Source organism: Prinia subflava, chromosome 4 (assembly GCF_021018805.1).
Source record: "Prinia subflava isolate CZ2003 ecotype Zambia chromosome 4, Cam_Psub_1.2, whole genome shotgun sequence".
NCBI classification, from domain to species: domain Eukaryota; kingdom Metazoa; phylum Chordata; class Aves; order Passeriformes; family Cisticolidae; genus Prinia; species Prinia subflava.
In genome coordinates, this window is record NC_086250.1 from 16726762 (window position 1) to 16747440 (window position 20679).

The 20679-nt window shown below is 39.8% G+C and overlaps 1 protein-coding gene across 2 annotated transcripts in view; it reads right to left on the reverse strand.

Moving 5' to 3' along the window:
* Nucleotides 1-20679, reverse strand: part of KIAA1549 (KIAA1549 ortholog) — a 141405-nt gene that overhangs the window by 16008 nt on the left and 104718 nt on the right. For both annotated transcript variants that reach the window (XM_063395665.1, XM_063395664.1), the window contains exons 11-14: nucleotides 10831-11033; nucleotides 7368-7492; nucleotides 2886-3091; nucleotides 913-1136 (exon numbers count right to left, since the gene is read on the reverse strand). In XM_063395665.1, coding sequence (XP_063251735.1) covers nucleotides 913-1136; nucleotides 2886-3091; nucleotides 7368-7492; nucleotides 10831-11033 — 758 coding nt within the window. The remainder of the gene's footprint in view (nucleotides 1-912; nucleotides 1137-2885; nucleotides 3092-7367; nucleotides 7493-10830; nucleotides 11034-20679) is intronic.

The window sequence follows — 20679 nt, forward strand, 5'->3', positions numbered from 1 at the left end:
TGGCAACTCTCCAAAATATCCCATTCTTCCTTTAAATTCTCTTCAGAGTCACCTCCCTTCTACGTTCATCTGTCCAAGTTGCCTGTGTTCCAGCTCCCCAGCCCGATGTGTGACACATCTGCAGCCTCAGAACAGACCACACTGGCAACAAGGCTTTGTGCTTGCTGCAGAGGGTTGAACCCTACCAGGCAAACCAGCTGAGGAACCCACACCACTGGAGAAAAGCTACTGTCTATCAGTGCAGAAGCACCCCAGTGCTCCAGGAACAAAGTGCCTGTGTTCATAAGCCGGAAACAGAACCCAGGGAAAAGTTTCTCTGCAAATACAAGGCCAGGAAGGCAGATCTGTGAGGCTGACAGATGTGCCTTATAACCTTTTATGTATTCCCTCTGAGTAATCTCACTGATTTGTGAATTTGCCTTTAACATTCAGAATCGTCATGCTTTTTAGGCTGTTCAAGATCTTCCTTATTTTACATATTCCCCTCCCCCCCTCTTGCTTTCTAAATATATTGTTACTTGCTGATTATATTACTTGCATATATGTTACTTGCAGGTTTCTTTTTTAGTGCTGATATTGCAATTTTGATCCCTCTACACCACACAAGAATTATTCAAACAAACAGAACAGCAAATATTAAATTGTTTTAAGACTCTTTTCATACATTTCGGCTTATTTATCAAGAATTCACTGCTGAGAACTTGTAAAAATTAATCTGAAATCAAAACATAATTGCATATACTGAAATAAATAGAAGTGTTTAGAACAAGCCAATCCTTTTCACCTAGGTAACTCAAATTAAACTAGTGATCCAAATCATTTTAAGCTCTGACAGTTAAGAAGTACAGTTGTGATGTAGTTTGGGCACTGACTCTAAAAGAAAATTGTTTGTTCCATCTTTGAAATCTCTACCTCTTCCTGGGCTCTATGAAGACACTAGGAACACTGCCCCCAGGGTCCAAGATCTTGTCAATCTGCATCTGTGCCTTGCGATATATCCTGTGCTGCTCTTTGGAGTCAACCACCACCACGTCATCCACCACTGGAAATTCGTAGTGCCCTTTGCGCTTGGCGCGGAGGCGAATCTTATTGCGGTGATGCTCGATCTCGGATTTATGCCTCAGGGCTGTTTGTATCTTAAGGAAGGACAAGAAAAAAAAGAGGGAAGGACAAAGAAAAAAAAAAGAAAAAGAGGAATATTTTTCAGTTGTACATTTTTCAAACTGGATTTTGCTGCTCTTCTGTAAACCTCTCCTCCCCCTCTCTCTGCATGCCCCTGCATCCCTCCTCCAAATCTCTGAAGGACTAAAATAAGTCACACAATTTATGAACATACTTTCCTTCCTGGATATTCTGCAATCTCCCCATTGTCTCCCCAGGTAGATGTACCATTATACACAACACGATTGCCAGCACAGCAGGTGCAATTAGAGGGAAGTGGCAGTTTGTTAACAAAAAGCAGGAGGAACACAAAAAACTCCTGCTGTTTGCCAGACATAACACCGCTCTGAAAAAATGAGACTAACCAGTCTGTAGTTAGCTATGCTAGGCAAGCAGACAGATATTTGGTCAACACTGGTAAAATCTGCCACCCTTTCCCTTTAAGGACCTTCATCACGTAAGAAACAAGAACTTCAAGAGTCAAGTGAGCTCATAACTCAGTGCCTCTGCTGTGCATGAGAGGCTGCCATGTGCTATGCAGGAACACAGCACCAACACAAGGGCCCAGATCCTCTGATGAACATGGCACTTTCAGCTCTACATCATCTTGGAGGCTGAGTTTAAAGGTCTCTCTCCTACCTGTTTTCAAATTCCAGGGAGTGCATCTCATTATTTGGGAAAAGCTGTTGTAACACCACAGTGTAAGTCTGGGCTCAGAACCCACTGAAATAATTCTTATCACTGGTAAGCACTTGAACAAAAGTTTAGGTAGCAACAACTGCTCTGCCTGTGCTGGACTAGTTCTGGAACATATCTGCATCAGCAAACTAAGAACCAAATAAAAATTGATTTCTGTGTGTTCGCTCATGAAAATATATATATTAAAAAAGCATATACAGGACACAAGTCAGACTTGCTCTTTATAGTTAAAATCATATGCCTTCTGCCCATACAGACAGATTTCTGTTTTGTGGTTCCTCTTGCTTCTGTATCCTAGATCTATATATTTGCTTCTATTCAGTAAGGTACTGAGAAACATAGATTCTTAACAAAGTTCAGTTACAGGTTTGAGTAATCTTCCACTCTGAATTATGAAAAAATGTCATCTTACACCCCGTACCAAACCAGGATGCAGCTAGGTGCCACTTCAGGCAGTGTGTGAGGTGGTTTTACAAAGCATCACCTCTCTCCTCATGCCCCAGACATGCTCATACTCTGCTTACAGTAGCATAAGCCTCAAAGAAAGCAGGAAATTTTGTATATTTACTGTCAGGTAAACACATTAGAAGTTGAAAGCAATTAACTGGGCTGCAAATTCACACCCCAGAATGTTTTGGGATAGCTTCTTTTTATAACCAACATCTGAGCTCTGAAAAGTAAAAGAATAGTGTAGAATGAAAACCAAGGTGGGCCGTATGTTCCAATTCTCATACATTAATTACCACAACTCTCTTTAAGTCATGTCCTGCTTACTAGCAAAAGGATGCTAACACAAAGGTATCCAGACCACCAAATCCTGTGTTTAAATTTTGGTTAAGGCATCTCTTAAAAACAGGTCAGATAATTTCTCTGGATAGAAATAGGATTATTCCTGTAACCTGTCAAGATTTATCTCCTCAGGAATTTACAAGGAACTCCCGATAACAAGAAACTGGATACTTTTCACTGCCCCCTTGGCTAGGCACACAATCCTCCAAAACCATTCAAAGCACTTCCAAAAATACCTCTTTATTGATTTTGTTGGTCTCTGCCACTCGATCAGAGAGCACCGAGTTCTGAACCGGAGGAGCTGCCATGGGTTGCATGGCAATCAGCTGGATTTTGCTGGGGACCCGTCTGCTGGCATCTGAGGAACGAGACATCCTATCCACATGTTCAAAGATAGAGGCTGAGGAGTGCTGCTCGTTTCCACTGCTGGTCTGAGGAGGTCCTAAATCATCAGAACCAATACAGAGTGAAGCAGTGCTGCCAGAGTTATCACAGGCAAATGTTAAGCTCTGCAGATGCTGTGCTACAAAACTATACCCTGTTTTCCATCTGTGTCTAATGTGCCCTACAGGCCTTCCAGCTGACTCACATTTCATGTGCAAGTTTACCCTGTGCTTTGTAAATTGTAAACATTTTCCCATTGTATTTCCAGAAGGTGAGCTGTCAATTCTTTATTTCTGTAAATCAAGCTCTTGGCACTTGCAAACCCCCAAAATCTCAATCTACTTTACTCCATTAAAAGCTGTTTAAGTACATTCTGCTAAGTACTGATGTACAGTATTGCATCAGTACTGCTAAGTACTGATGATTCCTCTTATCAGTACTTAAGGAGATGCAAATTGCTCAAATGGGGGTTCAAATAGCAATGAAAGATGTCTCAATGCAAAATACATTTCTTAAGTGACAGGAGCGATACAGGAACAAACAAAAAACCCCTTAGAAATCTGCACAAAACACTAAGAATTTTACAGACATTTTACTGATTAAGGCTTTTAAAGCAGGTTGTTTCTCTGTGACAGGATAAATAGTTCACATAATAAGCAAGCTGTATAAATACTGTCATGTTGTAATTTGTTGAAGAGGTTAAACCAACTCAAATACCATCAGCAAAGGACATGAAAAGCAGTATGCATGGAAGTGCACCCCAGGTCCTGCCAACAGTTAAATACTTCAATAGAAATCGGTCATCTCCCTCACAAGACTTGAAATCTACAGGATCGCCCCAGTGATTTGCAGTTAAGCACGGATTTAGTAATTTTTTTTCTGAATTGGACCTAAATCAGAAACTGTTATGCAGATGAGGCTTGCAAAAGCTACTGAAAACTTTCAAAACCTTTTGTCTTATCCACGTGATAAAGTCAAACATTCTCAAAACTGCTTTTCACCATGAAATAGAAGCAATGAGAGATCAAGACTTGTGACTCTCCTTATGAAGGAACACAATAGTCCCACATCTTTCCACAGACTAATAAGGGGAAGTGGTCCTCAATATTCAAATCAGGAGGAAAATCTCATTTGCTTCTGATACAGAATCAATTGTCGATCAACATGATCCAACTACAACAGACAGGAAGGGAAATAAAATAGTCACTGCTGTGATCCTGTTGCAGCATGTGCTGGTAGTGCAGACGACCTGCTCCTTTGCTTCCCTTTTCCAGCACAACAAGGGAGCAGGACAAGAAAGGAATAGTATGCTTTGTTATATTCACAGCATACTACTTTTGGGCTGGAAAGTAGTCTGGCCACAGGTTAAGCAAAATCCCTATTCGTATTTCTCAAACTTGATCAAAGCATTGTCAAAAATACACATTTATAAAAGGCATGCATCATTTATAAATGTGATTTCTCTGTATAATTGCTCTTAAAAAGAAGGTAAACAGCTCCATTCAAGACCTCTGTGTCCCAATGTTTTGCAAGACACAGAGCCTAAATGAAACATATCCATCTCTCTTCTGTAGTTATTTGTATCATCCTAACCATTTGTCATCTTCACAGCCTCATCTTTGTGCATCTCTCACAAGTGTGCAAGCATTGCTGCTCACAGAGAGGGGCACAAGATATATTAAGGAGTTAGTGTGAATCCCTCAGAGCAATTGTGTAGTCAATAGAAATCTGAACTTCTGCATCCATCTTTCCCACACATTAGTAATTTTTTCCTCACCTTTTCACTCTATCAGCTGTTCCCAAGCTCACTGACCTCCAACATAAAAAATTAAGGATATTTTTGTATTACTTGGTGAGCAAGGTCCTGTATTTTCAATTACACTGAGCATTCACTCTGAATCTTTATCATTTCATCCATAACTTCCCCGTGTACACACACAAATAAGTACTTGGCAGGGGCCTCTTAGCTGAAAGGGTTCTTAAACTCATTTTGTAAAACAGAAGTTCCACTGACAAATTTTGGTAAGGCTCTACAGTAACATGTTACTCCTTTTTGCAGAAAAACCCCCTCTTATCTGCATCTGACCTTTGAATCCTCTCTGTGCCTACACTCAATGTGTCTATAAATACAAACCAAGATTGAAGTACAGAAAAAGTAGATTAAGTCAGGAACAGCATAGCACTTTATACATACAACAAAAGGAGAAACTCTTTCTAACTCAACACATGAACGAGGTCCTGTAGAAGTTTTGATGGAGAGAATAAGCATAAGATGGCACTACATGAATGAGATTTTGATTTCAGAATAATTCCACTGAAGCTAAGAAATAATGGAGAGGTACTTAATATCCCAATACTGGTCAGGTCATGTTTTAACAACCAGTCCATACAGTCCTGGTCACATGCCAGGATCCACGCTCATCACTGCTCCCTGAGTTGAAACCATTAATTGAACTGAAATGTCAGGAAGCTATGATTTCATATGAAAACCAATACAGCTGGAGACAGAGAAAGGCTACTGCTTCCCACACCCTCAAGAGACACAGCAGCCAAGGTGCATAAGGCCTCATCCAAAACCAGATTAAGTCAATAGGATTCTTCAACTCATCCACTGGTATGTTAACCATGCCAGAGGATGCAATTAGAGATACATTTCACACAGTTTCCTTGTATCCCAGTAGGTGACATCCCTAGGATGCAGCAGATGACTCATTACACCCACCAATGGAAAGCATAGTACAGAAGGATGGGCAGAAGGTTGGCTACTGTAAGATGGTCAGTGCTATCAGAGGACACAGTCCTCATTGTATCACTAAATGTGTTCTACATCATCAAAGACAGCATCAGCTGTCTCCTGCCCTGTGTTTGCCATGCCTCAATCCTGGCAAAGAAAACACTAGTTCACAACAAAATATTTGTGTTTCTTTGCAGGTAGGTTGTGGTTTTTTTGGGCTCACAGTAAAGACATGAACCCTAATATTATCTCCAACTTGTTTATACAAAGCTGGTTTCAGGACCAACAGCTGCCTTAGTTTTGCTTCTTTCGCAGCAATGTTTTCCTCAATAATTTGAAAGAATTGGGAGGAAAAAAATTAGAAAAATGTGCGGGATTACTATAATTTGTATTACTGAGACTTCTTTTATACTTCAAAAGCAATTTTATTTTTTAGACTCAGAAGAGACAAACTCTTCCATCCTTAAGACATAATTGCAGCAACCCCAACAACCCTATTCATATTTGTACTCAACTACCAGCTCTGGTTACTTACCCACTCTGTTTGCTCCTGACAACATAAAGGAAAAAGAAGAGACAACACAGTAATTATGACAAATAATTTAGCTAGAATGGCAACTGGAAAAAAACCACAGCAGTAAGATGATTGCATTTACTTTTGAATGAAATGCATGAACATGGATCAAACTGCCAAATCTCAGCTGCACAAAAAGGGAACTGAATCTTCCATTCAGGAGAGAGCTCTCTGCAGACAGTGCCTCCAATTCTGAATGCTAAAAATAGTCCCTATGATTTGCAAACTAGAGGCACCAAATGCTGAAAAAATAGTGCATTTTACCCAGTAAGGGCACGATAGATAGAAAGCATGCATTTTACAGAATCTCTTGCTGCCTTTACCAGGTGATCCAGATGCAGTAACATGTGACATTTCTACACCAAAAGGAAATGTTAAATGTTACATAAAGTTTTAAGCCAGATAGAAAATGAAGAGATTAATCTGGAGTTCCCAGGTAAGAAGAAATGGGAGAACACTAAAACAGAGCAAGAGAATTCAGGTCAGATAGGTTGCAGGAACTCTGACTCTCCTGAGATGTTTTCCCATCTTTTCAAATATAAGAATATATATATATATATATATTTTTAGAGTACCTCCAAGAAAAATAGTGGCAATTTAACTGGAAGCAAGGTGGTTCTTTATAAAAAAATACCAGTGTTATTAACACAGTAACACTGAATTTTGATTGTTCTAATCTACAATCATGCAGGCATTTTGATAATTGATTTACAACTTATTTGTATAACTGTCTGCAATTCTGCTACCATGAGAGACACAATTAGGCCCAGCTGGAAAGAGTTCTCTGGACAAAAGGAGGCAAGATTCATTTCTGCTAAGCCATTTATTTCAAAAGCTTGCTGGAATGAAAGGAATGTATAGCTCTTCAGTTTCAACAGAAGAAACCAAATATGAAGGGATTTTCTGTGACAAGAAGCAGAAAAATCAACAGCCAAAGGTGAGTTTAGAAAAGTTACAGCACCAGAGTAAGTCTTCAGCTAGAGTAAAGCACTAGAGCACACAAGGAGAAAAAAAAAGGTAACAAACCCTTCTTCACTGCTCTGCGTGGCTTGCCCTCGTTTGCAGCAGTTGAAGGTCTGGCACTTTCCTCTCCTGTCTCTCTCCCGCTGGATTGTTCACTTGCTGTGGATTCAGCATCTGATGGCGAAATTCTGCCACAAACATTACAAAACAAACAAACAAACCAACATGTGACACAAGTTTGCAAGGGGGCATAATTCTCACACACAAAGAATCCTGTGCTAAAATATCTCGTGAAGTCTGCTAAAATTTTCCTCTGTTTGTAAGTAAATTTATAATACATTATCATAGCTAGATATTCATTGCCACGATGCTACCATTGCTGTGTGTGAAAAATGACTGCAACACAATTCACATGTGACATTATTATTAAGTAATCTTTCCTTTAAAATACACTACAAGAAAAAGCTCTGCATTTGTAACTAGCAATTTACCTCTCAAAAAGAAAACAATTATATTAGGAATATGAAACCCACATAGGTAACTAGTCTAACATTCAACCTTGCTAACTTAATGTTCTCTTGCTAACAATACAAATCTGTGTAAATATTTCCCTGACTAGTCCAATGTAAAGCCATTCAAAAATGCTTCTTTTATGTATTTATTCCATGCAGTCACATGATTCTTAAGAACATTTGTTATCTAAAAATTACAATCTCAGTGCTTGCAGCTTTTGTAGGCAATACAGAAAAATAAAAAAACACCATGATCTTCCCCAACAAAATACTTCAGCTGTAAAATTATTCTGATGGTATAAAAATAGAAAAAAATGCAGAGCCCACACCACTGCTTGACACCAAAGCCTGTCTTTCCACTTGGGATCAGCCCCTGTGATACTGTCTCTAGTGACCATTTTGTCCCATGAGCACTCATATTCTATTTTGGCAGGGAGTTAATCATGGAGAGTGTGCACATGTCTGTGTATTAACCTCATTAGTGCAGGATTTGCTTGGGCTAGATGGGTATCTGAACTGGTTACTGAGGCTCTTGGCTAAATATCAACCTGCCTAGAGCTCACAGACTAAGATAACTACATGCAGCTTGAGAAGTCCATTGAAGTTAAATCTACTCCTTCCAGCTCTGAATTCAACTTCCCTTTTTTCTCCTCCCTAAACAATGCCCTGATCTACAGGACTGTAATAGTAATGTCACATCCCAATTAAAAAAATAATAGCAGGGAAAAGAAGATAAATGGTCCTCAATGAGCTTAGAGATCTGCATCACTGCATCTTTGTCTATGGGGGAGAGGGTGTGTAGAGCTATCATCTCCATCACCTTTGTCCTGGTTCAGCAGGGTATGAGGCTGGAGTTCTGTGGCCAGATCTCCTGCTGATTTTGTTTCATTTCGTTGTGCTCTGCATTTCCCTTCATACTCTTTTCTCAGCGTAGCCAAATTACCACCAAGTATAATTATAGGAACATAAATAGTGTTGAGTCAACATCAGCCATTTCTTGTAATTGCTGAGGGGTATGCAGTTGTATACTCTCAAGTCAAAACAACAGGTCCAACTCTTAGCTGGAGCCTAGGGATGCTGAGCTTTCTGAACTCAGCTATTCTTGTTTGTTGTTTCTTACAGATACAGAACGTGTACTGCTAGATTTCCTGGCATGTAACACACAATCCTGAACTGAACTGTGATGAACTGAGTTCTGTATTTCCTCACAAAACATCCAGCAGCTAAACCCAACACAACACAGTATGATACCATTTCACATTTCAACTTCTGCCTCGGGGAATAAGTGTTTCAAACCGCAAGCTGACATGGGCACATCAGCATGGTAAGGGAGATGATGACAACATCTCCAAGCCTAAAGGAAGATTTGTTCTTAAGGGAATATGAGGGAGAAGAGAGAGAGTCTCTTTTGAAAACATTTCAAGTGTCTGAACTGTATTTCAGTCACTCTCACCTCTGTGCCTAGGAATATCACTGAGCAGATTATCCTGCAAACTATGCTAAGGCACACGAAAAACAAGAAGGGGCTCGGTGACAGCCAACAGGGCTTCACTAAGGGCAAATCTCACCTGAATGACTTGGTGGCCTTCTACAATGGGATCATGGCGTATTACTAGAATGTTGGCTTCTGAAATTCCTCCTGCTTAATTTTCTGCATTATTCTAGATGAAATACAGTAGCAACCTCAAATCCAAAACCTATTTCTTATGCTTATCTGCACAGAAATATAGATGCCTTGCCTTCCCCCACGTATCATCTCTGTCCTGGGCCACTTCTGAACTTTTACAAAGAAACACAGAAACACTTGTCTTTCAGATTTATATTACTTTGTATTAATTTTTGTAAGCTACACCAAAACTAGTATAGCTCATTTTTCTTCCATTATTTTCCAGTTTTGCCCACCTTCCACCATACCACTGGCAGTCTTCTACTTACAAGGCCTGTCAGGAGTTAGGAAGTTTCCTGGAAGGGAAACTGAGCTTTATGAAGCCCACATGGGGAAGTTCAAGCAAGGATCTTAAGACAACTGGGGCTTCCGAGGAAGCACAGAGGGCTGAACAGAGGAGCAAGCTGTGTTGCAGCAAGCTGTTCTCAGCTCATCCAACCCTGCCCCTGATTGTTTCCTTTTTTTTTTTTTTTTCCTCCCACTGTGCAGTATCACACAGGTATAAGCACAGGGAATGCAGAGCTGGAGACATGGAAGTGTGAGAGTGAGAGAGAGGGAGAAGAATTACTGGAAAGTGTAGCTCAGAGGGGGTCTTCTCAGAGTTCCATGTTTTTCCCACATGTTACCTTCCACATATTTTTGTGCATAGATCCATCTCTAATGCACAGCTTTGTTACATCATGTACCCTACAAACACAATTTTTTCCAGTAAGGGACAGTCACATCATGTGATCATTGGCAAAGGTTAGGAAAGTTCTGCTCTTGGTTGACAGACCCTTCTCCATTTGCACAGCTGTGAATTACTCTTCCTTTTTCTGAATAAGGCTCATTTGCTACAAGACCCCCCCCCCCCCCCAGTTAATCATAAATAATATTTCAGCATCTTCCCTGAATTCTGGAGATATGGCTTTGTTTTGGAAATCCCAACTCTTCATACATACACTGATCACTATTAATGTGATTGAAACACATTACTCTTTGTCAGTGGCTTTCATTTGTTTTTAACCACCCATTGGCTTAGTAGCTAGAGATCACAAAGAGACTGCATTGGAAAACACAAACTTGGTGTTTCCAATGAACAAGCAATGACTTGGCTCCAGTCAGCTCAGCAGTGTCTTAAATACCCCTCTTAACTGGGTATGTTCCCTTTAAAAGAAAAATGAACACTAAATTCTCACTACCTTGTACTAATGAGTAGTGAGGTGTAACAGTGCTGGCTCACTAGAAAATGCAAGTTCCGGAGCTCTGGAACAGTCCTTTCCACTGAAATTGCCCTAAAAATACTGCAATTGCTAGCCCTTAATAAACTGCTGTCTACTACAGTTTGTTTTTATCTCTGTGAACTGACCTCCCTCTGTGTCGAACAGTCTTTGAAGGCTTTGTGGAAGTCTTGGATTTGGGGCTGGGCAGATCTCCATTTTCAGATGGGGTAGTATCCTTAATAGGTCCTGGTAAAGGAGCTGGCTCATGGATAATCAGGACATCATCTTTATTGTGCTGGCCCAGATGCTGCTTAGCAAAATCAAAGCCTTTCACACTGGGGGCTTGTAGCTGTGAGAAAAGAACAAAGACAAGAAACAGGAACAGTAAGTGACAATGAGTATAAAGGCTTTGGCTCAGATCTGCAAACAATGGCCACTGAGAGGATGGTCAGGCTATGGTAGTCTCAGCAATGAACACGAGGGCTCCAGGGAAAAGAAACAAACTCTCCACAATTTTGTCACCTTACTGCAGTATATCAGTTAAAATCCCAAATCAATAAATCTAGTTTAAAAATAGACTTCTGATGCTGCTACTGTTTTTTATTGCTATTTCTTTAGATTTAATAATTGAATGAGGAACTTTTTGTATACTTGTGAGTGCAAGGCTGTAGACACCTGTGTACAGACTGAAATGGCTACCACCGCCAGGTCATATTTCCATTTCTTCCAGCCAAAATGGATGCAGGATTTGAAATAATTTGATTAATGTCGCTGTTGATCTTTCTCATTTTGAGCTCCCCAAATCTGGGAGTGCTTGTACAAAGACCTATTTCATCTGATGAAAGAAAAACACTCTGCAAATCTGAGTTAGACAGCAGCCTGGCGATGACTTGTCAGCCAGTACTGATGCCTCCATAATAAACCCGAAAATCTCTTAGAAATTTCATACTGAACAGACAGAAGAATACACAAAAGGCTTTGGAATTTAGAGAAATTATCCTAAAGATCTTATTCAATGGGTATCTTGCTTGAGAAAGACATAGAATTTGGCCTTTTACTTTCATAACCATATTGATAAAAAAAGCTAATCTCACCTTATCAGTGACTTGATGCAGACTTAATCAAGCTCTAAGTGTAAAACTCTCTGTTGATTTTTGGGGGGCTCTGCAGTAATTGGAAAATCTGAAGAACTAATTAAGAGTAAGTTTTTCTTCAAATCCTACTTAATTTTATGTAGTTTGGAAGTTGAAAGAAACATTGGTAACTCCAGTTTTCAAAGCACATGCCCACACAACCTGCTGCACACCACACACACAAAATCCTCTGTGTGTTCCTAGAGCTGATTTCCTGCAAAGTGAAGCATGTACTGGAGTGCATTTATGGGTGTGTCAGGTTCCAGATGTTTAAATGAACCCCCTTTCATAAAGCTTGGCATGACAACATAGCTAACTGCACACAGACTCGTCTGATAGCATGCCAAAGATAAGCTTGCCTAAGGAATATTCTGAAACAATCTCTTCAAAATATTTTCTCAGTAAGCAAACATTTTCCAAATGGTTCTCAGAAAGGGCATGCAGTCGAGCAAGCTGCCTATTTAAGCCAGTAGATGGCAATAAAAGCTCTTCTGTAAAACCCAACAGTTTATCTGCTGAGGTTTTGGAGTTCATTTCTCACAAAATGAGTAAGCTTATTATTTGAACAGATCTGGATGTCTTCTGCTATGTCCATTTGTCCCGGGCTTTACAACAGTCCCCTTCAATTCAGCATTATGGGTGATTCAGTTATTGAATTTATGCAAATAACTGCAACCACTGATTCAAAAAGGCACTGGGGAGCTACACTAGGTGAAAGGGTAACTGTCTCTCCATTTTTTTGAGTCACTGTCAACTACTGGAGCCTTCCTGAAATTTTACCCCCTTCAGATGTCAAACATTTATTTTCAAGATTTTGCTTATTTAATAAAACCCCTCCCCTAAAACCCTCCAAAAATCCCCACCCCCTCCCCCAAATACTTCTAAAGACAAACATTTCATTTTTGCTGTCAGAATTATCAGGCCAGGTTGCACCACTTTTGTTATTGAAATTTCTTAGTTACCTCACCTCACTTAGAGCCTGTTTGAAGTTATCTCTGTTCTCCTAGAAGATATTTCTCTGTATGCCACACTTCCTTTGAACCTTCAGTGGCTTCCCTTCCTCTAACTCTTTCACACTCCCCCCTCCTGCCTGCACAGCCCTGCTGCTGCCTCCTGATAATCACTCCCTTTATTTCACTGCACTCCCCTCCACAGACTCCATCCCCTTAGCTCCAAAGATGATCACAGTCTTTGCCATGTGCTAGGCACAATTCTTCCACAAAAAAATCTGGTGGTTCTCTACCATTTTCTTATCAACCTGAAAAGTTACTACTGCTTTTTGAATAGTGGAATGGGTGGGGTGAGGAAGGACAACTAAAGAGAAACATTCCAGGAATATTGGAGTTACCAGTATGGTTTTTGTAATTCTGCTGCATTGTAAGAAGCCTGAACTTCAACCTATCTTAGAATCGCTCTAGCAGACTGAGTTTCTAAACCTGTTTCAGAGTAAAAAACCATACAAACTCATAATATTTTCATCTTTCAACTCTGAATAGTCTTATTCCTGGTTGCAGTCCAACATAACCTTTTATCTAAGCACAGTCACGGGAACAGATATATTTATGTGTACACGCACATGTGCCACAGCATATGTATCCATGAATGTTTATCTGCAGACAGACCACACAGCAGCTGAATTAGAAGGCTGTTAGTACTGCAAAGACCAGCACTCACACTGTAAGAAATGGCAGTTAAGATTATGTGAAACAACCACAACTGGATCCTCTTACACACACGCATTGCAATGAAGTCTTGAGTTAGAACATCATAAATCCAGTTCTCTTGCTCTCTCCCACCCTGCTGGATCTTTGGCACAGACTGGGCCTTCTGCTATTAGTCACAGTTGGGCAAAATGTAACAATGTTATTTGCAAAAGCAGGATCCCCATTTCATTTCATGCAGAAGGTGGCAAACACACTGAAAGGAGAAGAGGATGCCAGGTGAGTCTTTGATGCATATTTACAGCTAGGGTGGCTAAAACTTTAGGGTTTCATGGACACTTGCTGGCAACAGAGGACTGGCCAGTCTCAGCTATCACCTCTCCAGAACCTACAGCTATATTTTCCTTAAGCTGGAGCCAGGTAAGCTCCTCAGTTGGTCTCACTCTTACTGGACAGGCAGAACCTTTCCCTCTGCCCCATTCTCTTGCCTCTCCCTCTTCCTGCCAGCATCAGTTTACAGCATCCAAGAGCCTGAGGCTCATCAGTCCTTACACTTCTAATGCCTGGTGTCATAACAAGCTCGGTGTAACACAACAGAAAAAACCCTCTCAGCTTTATGGTACAGCTCTACAGACCTCATAAGCACAGAACTGGTGTAATCCCCTGACAATTTACTGTTAAATCTTTAACAAGTCTTTGTCAACCCCATGCAAACATTTTCCTAAAGTTTTAAAACTTAAGCCAGAAACTGGCAGTTCCCCACAGAATCAGCAAAAGCATTTCCCTCATACCAAACAACTTTCTTGTTCTCTTTCCTTTCGCACCCTACACACATCCCCTAAAGCTCAGAATGTGCACTAAAACTTCTTTTTAAAATTCAGACAGAGCATTTTATTTTCTCTTAACCTTGCTCTTTGGAAAACAAACTCTTCTTCTCATCTTAGAAAAGTTTCAATATGAAACTGATACTTGAGTGGAAATAACCTGAATGCTTCAAGCCTTTCAGATTTCTGTACAGCCAAACATTTCTAGATATCTCCTGATAAAAAACCTTAAGTTGGCACTACCAGCTCCAGCCAATACAGACTGTATGCACGTGTCTATGTTAGATCATGTGAATGAAAAAACGTGATAGAAAAATGTGACAATACATACATATACAACATGATACATGACTGAACACCATGAAAAGATGGTCCTCAAAAAATTATAAAATCACTTATTAAAAATAATATAATTTGAAAAATGGAAATACTAATTGGATCACTAGTGTAGAAAATAACATTGACATAAGTCTACTTTGTTTTCTTAAAAACACAATCTACGCTCCTCATACCTCTCCTTGTGGACCATGGCAACATTAAGACTTTTAACTGAGAAATGATAGCAGTCAAAATCCACATTTTCAGTGAGAAGTGTCTGAAGGACACTGAACCACAACTCTGCTTTCTTCAAGACCAGACAGTCAGGTGACTGATGCAGCAAAATGAATGGTGTTACTCTTGATTGAGGATGTTTCCAACATTTTCTTAGAAATTTCTGTGTGCTACGTGCTGAATTCCTTCTTCTCTTTATATCAAGTTATGTAACAGGTTGCATCCCCTCTGCCCATCTTGGGACTGGTAATCAGGATACCATGTGTGATCAGTCATCTACTACTCATATATTAATCACCACCAAGAAAAGAACGCAGTATCTTTTTAAGAGCACTTTTAAAGTTGTGCTGATATTGCTATTTGTTCAGGTACTGAAAATGAGCATCTTTTCACCAGCCTCAGGTGCCTTAACCCAGGACTGCACAAAACCAGTCTTGGTATAGATTTCTTGTTTTAAGTATAAGTTGTTAGAGGTTTTCATTTAATATATTTGTGAAAGGGAAAGAGATAAACTACTTTGAAGCTTACCACCAAAATGAACATGTCTAAATTACTGCACTCACAAGGAATTATATTATTATACAAATGCAGAATCTGCCAAAATCTTAGAGAAAGGTGATTTCATATTGCTAAGTCAAGAGAGTTTTTAATTCTATTGTTACATACTGAATGAAAAAATAAAACCCCAAACTAGTATTTGAAGCTCAATTCATTAAAAAATCAAGTAATTTCTACAGAAGCCTACAAAAATCTGTGCACCTCAGTCAATTCTTATGGCATAAAGCAGATAATAGCTTCAGTGTTATTCAACACACTGAAATACAAAATGGTTTCCAATACATTGTTTTGTTGGATGCACAGACACACCAGGAATGCCAACAACCTGTCTCCTCAAGAAAGCAAATACTTCTCACAGGTTAGTGTGTAATTTCAGCAGAAAGCAAAAGAAAAGAAATACACTTAACTCAGTATTCGCCCTGTAGTTCCTACAAGCAGCATTTGAATTTGGACACAGTGTAAGGAATAATGAATTAAGACCATGTTCTACTGATTTTATACCATGGTTGTGCCTTGTTGCTTGTAGAGCCAGGTGAATTGAGCAGAGGCTGTTAACATACATTTCTAAGGAAACAAAGGAGCTGAGCATGTCCTTTAGTGCCAGTGCATGACCTGTGAACTGGACAAGAAACCCCATAAAGAAGTCCTGCTGACTTACCACCTTACTATCATGCTAGCATATGGAATGTTACAGGATAAAAAAACTTTTCAGAAAAAAAACCCCAAAAAAACCCAAGTCTACAAGCTTAAAGATAGCAAGAAAATGAGACACACTGTTCTTAAAATTAATGTGAGTTGAAGATATAAGTCCGTGTGATTTAGGACAGCTTCAAGCTACTACACATTGCCAAGTGACTTCACAGCCTGACATTCACACCACCAAATTCTTGTCCACATCCCCAGGGCGCCATAACATGGGTTAGTATGAATTCACTGCCACTTCCATGACACATCAAAAAGGATAGTAATTTGTAGTTGCTTGTGTGCTTGGCAGTGTCTTCGTAATTTTAACTCTTTTTTCACTATGTGTCTACTATCTCATCCAAGAAGTCATCTACATCATCTTCCCACAAGGATCATTCATCCACATGGTTTGCAGTCACTGTTCCACAAGATATTCAAAACACCTACCAGTCTATCAACAAATAAGAATTTAGAAGTACAGAGGCATGTTCATCTTTCAGAGTCTCATTTTTCTATTATCATTCTTATATACCCTTCCACATAACCTCTGTTGTTTTGTTTGCACTGCTCTCCTTCAACTTAAACGCCTTTGGGCTGATTGCCAGGAACTGCCTGTAAAGTATGTATACAATTTATACATGTGAGTCAATAACAATAATGCATATCTGATTTAAGACACAAATCCCCTTCATTCATGAAAAAAGAGCATTAGAAAATCTCATATAAGGAGAGTTCTGGCTCCATAGCCACCTTCAAAGTACTGAAAAAAGACCCACTTGTATCTCTTGAGGTCTTTTTGTGCTGTTGTGTCTCTTTTCTGACATGGGATATGATCCAACCCATTTCTACCATAAGCCAAACTTCTCCCAAGTCTACTTTTAAAAAAACCCAACACTAAGCATCACTGAGAAATGTGTAAAGGGGTTCCTTCACTGTTGCTGGTTTAGAAAATATGTTGAGGGACCAAAACAAAAAGAAGTTGCTAATTTAAATGCCTTCACTTGGTAACAGTGTTTATATGTAAGAAGAAGTGCATGTGCAATGACAGTTTCCTTTATTCATAATATCTTACTTGGGATACCACCACCCTCCCAACTACAGCAGTGTGACAGCCTGTGCCCTCTACAGCAAGCCTCAAAGCAAAAACAAGATTTTGAGACCTGAGGGCCAAAAAAGAGGCTGCATGCACAAAATACCACCCATTTTCTTATCTTGGACCATGTATCTCTACACAAATTACATTTCCCATTTGTCATCACAATAGCACTTTGGTCAACTATTATCATTTCTGGGAACAGGTAAAGCAGTTGAGCAAATCTGTCCTTGAGGAAAAGAAACATGCTTAGAGTTGCTTGGGTTTCTTCCATCAAGTTGGGAAAAAGTAGAACAGTGTACAGTCAGCACTGGCACAGAAAATCAGAACAAGCTGGTGTACAGCCTCTGGTCCTCCTTCCCTCTGCCAGAAAGTCAGAACTGTTTTACTGCTTAACACCAAACAAACAGCAAGGAAAGCAGGAATCCCACAGAAAATACCACCTCAGGAATTTTGCTTCTGGAGTGGGATTAAAAACAAATAAAGAAATCCCTGTACTTACAAAACTTTATAAAGCCTGAGATTCTCAAGACACCTGTCCTGAAATATTTTCTTAAGACAGATTCTTCTCGCGGATTTTCACGGTCCCTCTTCTTCTCCTTTGTGCATTTCTTCCTGCCACACTAATATTACCATGACAGCTCAGTAAATTTCACCAAATACAAGAGGGATCATGTTGTTGAAAGCCCATAACTCTGAGTACATATATGCCCACAGGCTGCTGAGATAACTGCTATAACAGGCAGAATTTTATTCCTGAATCACACACAGTTTTAGCTTTCCTTCTCACAGAAATGCCGCTGGGTGGATACTATCTTAATCATAGTTTTGAGGTTTCTTTGCACACTGGTTGGATGGAAGTGTCAGGAATAAGTTAGAAGGAGATTGGCAACTTTATACAATAAACAGGTCACTGCTGTCTCAGTTTCATCAGATTTTCATCTTATGTTAAATAATTACTCCTTTAAGGCCATGTACACAACTCCAACACCAACTGCAACCTCTAAGAGAGATAGCACAACACATAGAAAAATTACAAATTAAGGGAACTCTTTTCTGAACCTATGAAACAAACAAATACATTCTAACATGGCTCTCACCATCTGCACAGAGCATATAGACAACACAGTCCAAAAACACATCCTCTCTACAAATAATGAGAAAAGTGCTACCACTTTTAACTAAAGACTTCCAAGACGGAGCATAGGTCAGCAATTTTAATTTATTTTTTCATGCTGGTATTTTGTTGGGTTCAATGATTCACACATTTATATACCTAAGAGGGGTTTAACATGCACAGAAAGTACAATCCCATACCCTGCAGAAATATTCTGCTTGCTGAAATGAAACTGCAAGTTTCAGCCACAAGTGGGTAGCACATTAAAACCTTAGGCAACAATGATTTAATGCTGGTGCATTTCCACGCTTCCAAAACAGCTGAATTCTACAGTAGAATCCCTATCGTCTTTTGGCAGCAGAGAAGAATTTATTTCCCCAGTATTAATCTCATCTCAGAGGTTTATTATGATAGTTTAGGATGGCACAATATTTACCTGTATCTTGAAAACAGACTGTTTTTAACTCCTTTTGAAAAGTAACCACTATATAAACATGACTATAAAAACACTGATCACCTACATTTTGAATGGCATACTCAATTCTACTCTCCCTCTCTCAAAACAGATAGAATAGAATTAGAAAATATTTACACTGTTTGAAGGTTCAAATGCCAGTTCAGAAGGGATTAGAAAATTTGGGCTCCTCTGATTGGAAAAAGAGATGATAGATAGCAATATGACAGAGGTCTATAAAGCCAGGATTGGCAAAGATGAAGTGCCTAGGAATCAGTTGTTCCCTGTCCCCTCCAATACATGTGGAATCACAGAAAACTTAGAAGTAGCAGGATAAAAGCATGGTGAAACAAGATGATGTGGCTCTTCATGGAACATGCTGTGAAAATCCCTGTCAGCAGCTGAGATGAGTTCAGAAGGAGCAAACAAATCCATGGAAAAGAACTATGTTGAGGGTTGCTAAATATCATCGCTTCTAGAGAGTCCTCAAGACACAAATAACTGGAGGCTGAAGATTTACTCAAGGCAAGGCAATTCATATATTCACCCTGTCCTTCTCCCTTTCTCTAGGCTTTTCCTTGGGGCATCTGGGCTAGCTGGCCTTCTGGAATGATCTTAAGACAGATACTCAAATGTTTCTAAGAAAGCAGATGGAGACATTTTACTTTTTATACTTATTTGTATAAAAACTGTATCTAAGTACAGTATTTTATTTCTACCATTTGTGAATAGTTAATCCTCATTACAGAAGAGTTACTACAAAAGAGCTCTTTCAGAGGAATTGCCATCAGAGAAATCTATTGTTGAGAGGTAATTAAGAGGTTGAATACTGCTTCCCTTGTTAGAATCCAGCTATTGACTCTGAAGGAGATCCTGTATGCCACTGCCAAGAAGACAACAGTTGGGATAGTTAGTCAAGGTAGCTATTAAAAATGAACGGTATTTGTCATGCAAACATGAACCTCTTGCATAAACTCATAAACTCAGTTTTCAAGTAGCTTTTATAAAACTGGTGTCAGCTGCCTTTCTTAACATGAGTCTCTTTTGACTGAATTTTTCTGCAATGCAGAGCTGTTGCCTCAACATTATACAGATGAACAAAAGGATTACAGGATGTCAAAACATCACAAGAATTCTTTGCATTAGGAGCAGAAGCCTAGTATTTAGCCTCCAGCAGGGCTGGCCTCTGATCTTGGGAACATCCAAGAGACAGTCTACTGACTATACAATAATAAGCAAAATTCTCAATTCAGAGGTGTGAAGTTACACCTGACACATGACATTTGGATATCAGATATTCCTGCTTGGTGGAGGGGGGTGGTGGTGAGGGGAATAAAAATCCACACAAGTGCCTCTCAGACATCTTGCAGGAGGCATGACTCATTACCTGCGACTGTGAGTGGATTAGAGCAGACATGCAAGGGCTGATGACAGTCCCCAGGTGGTGATGACACTTTAGCTGAGCTGTGCTGGCACACGAGGCAAACTGGCAGCCCTCCAGCTCTGGCATTACCTGTGCTGCAGCTCCAGGAAAAGGTGCAGTACCTTGTCCAAGGCTTTGTGGGGACCAACCCACTCCACCTCTGCCATGTGCAAACACACGCAGGAGGGACACTGAACCAGAAGGACATACTCAGTCTCTAAGAAGCACAATGGCATCAGAAGGCTACAGAGAGGAGTGACATCTGACTGGAAAAGGCATTCTACCCCATGGGTTTTAGGATGTGTCCTTGGATAAACAAGGAACTGAACAAGCCACTCAAAGCTAAGACTGCAAATGCAATGACTTCAGCACACCTAGGATTTACAGCAGAACATCCAAGACCTTCTAAACCGCCAATTAGCTTGTCCAGTTCTTGCCATTAGGGCAGGGAGCCTCTCCCTGAATAATTTTCTATAGCTGAAATTATCTCTGAGAA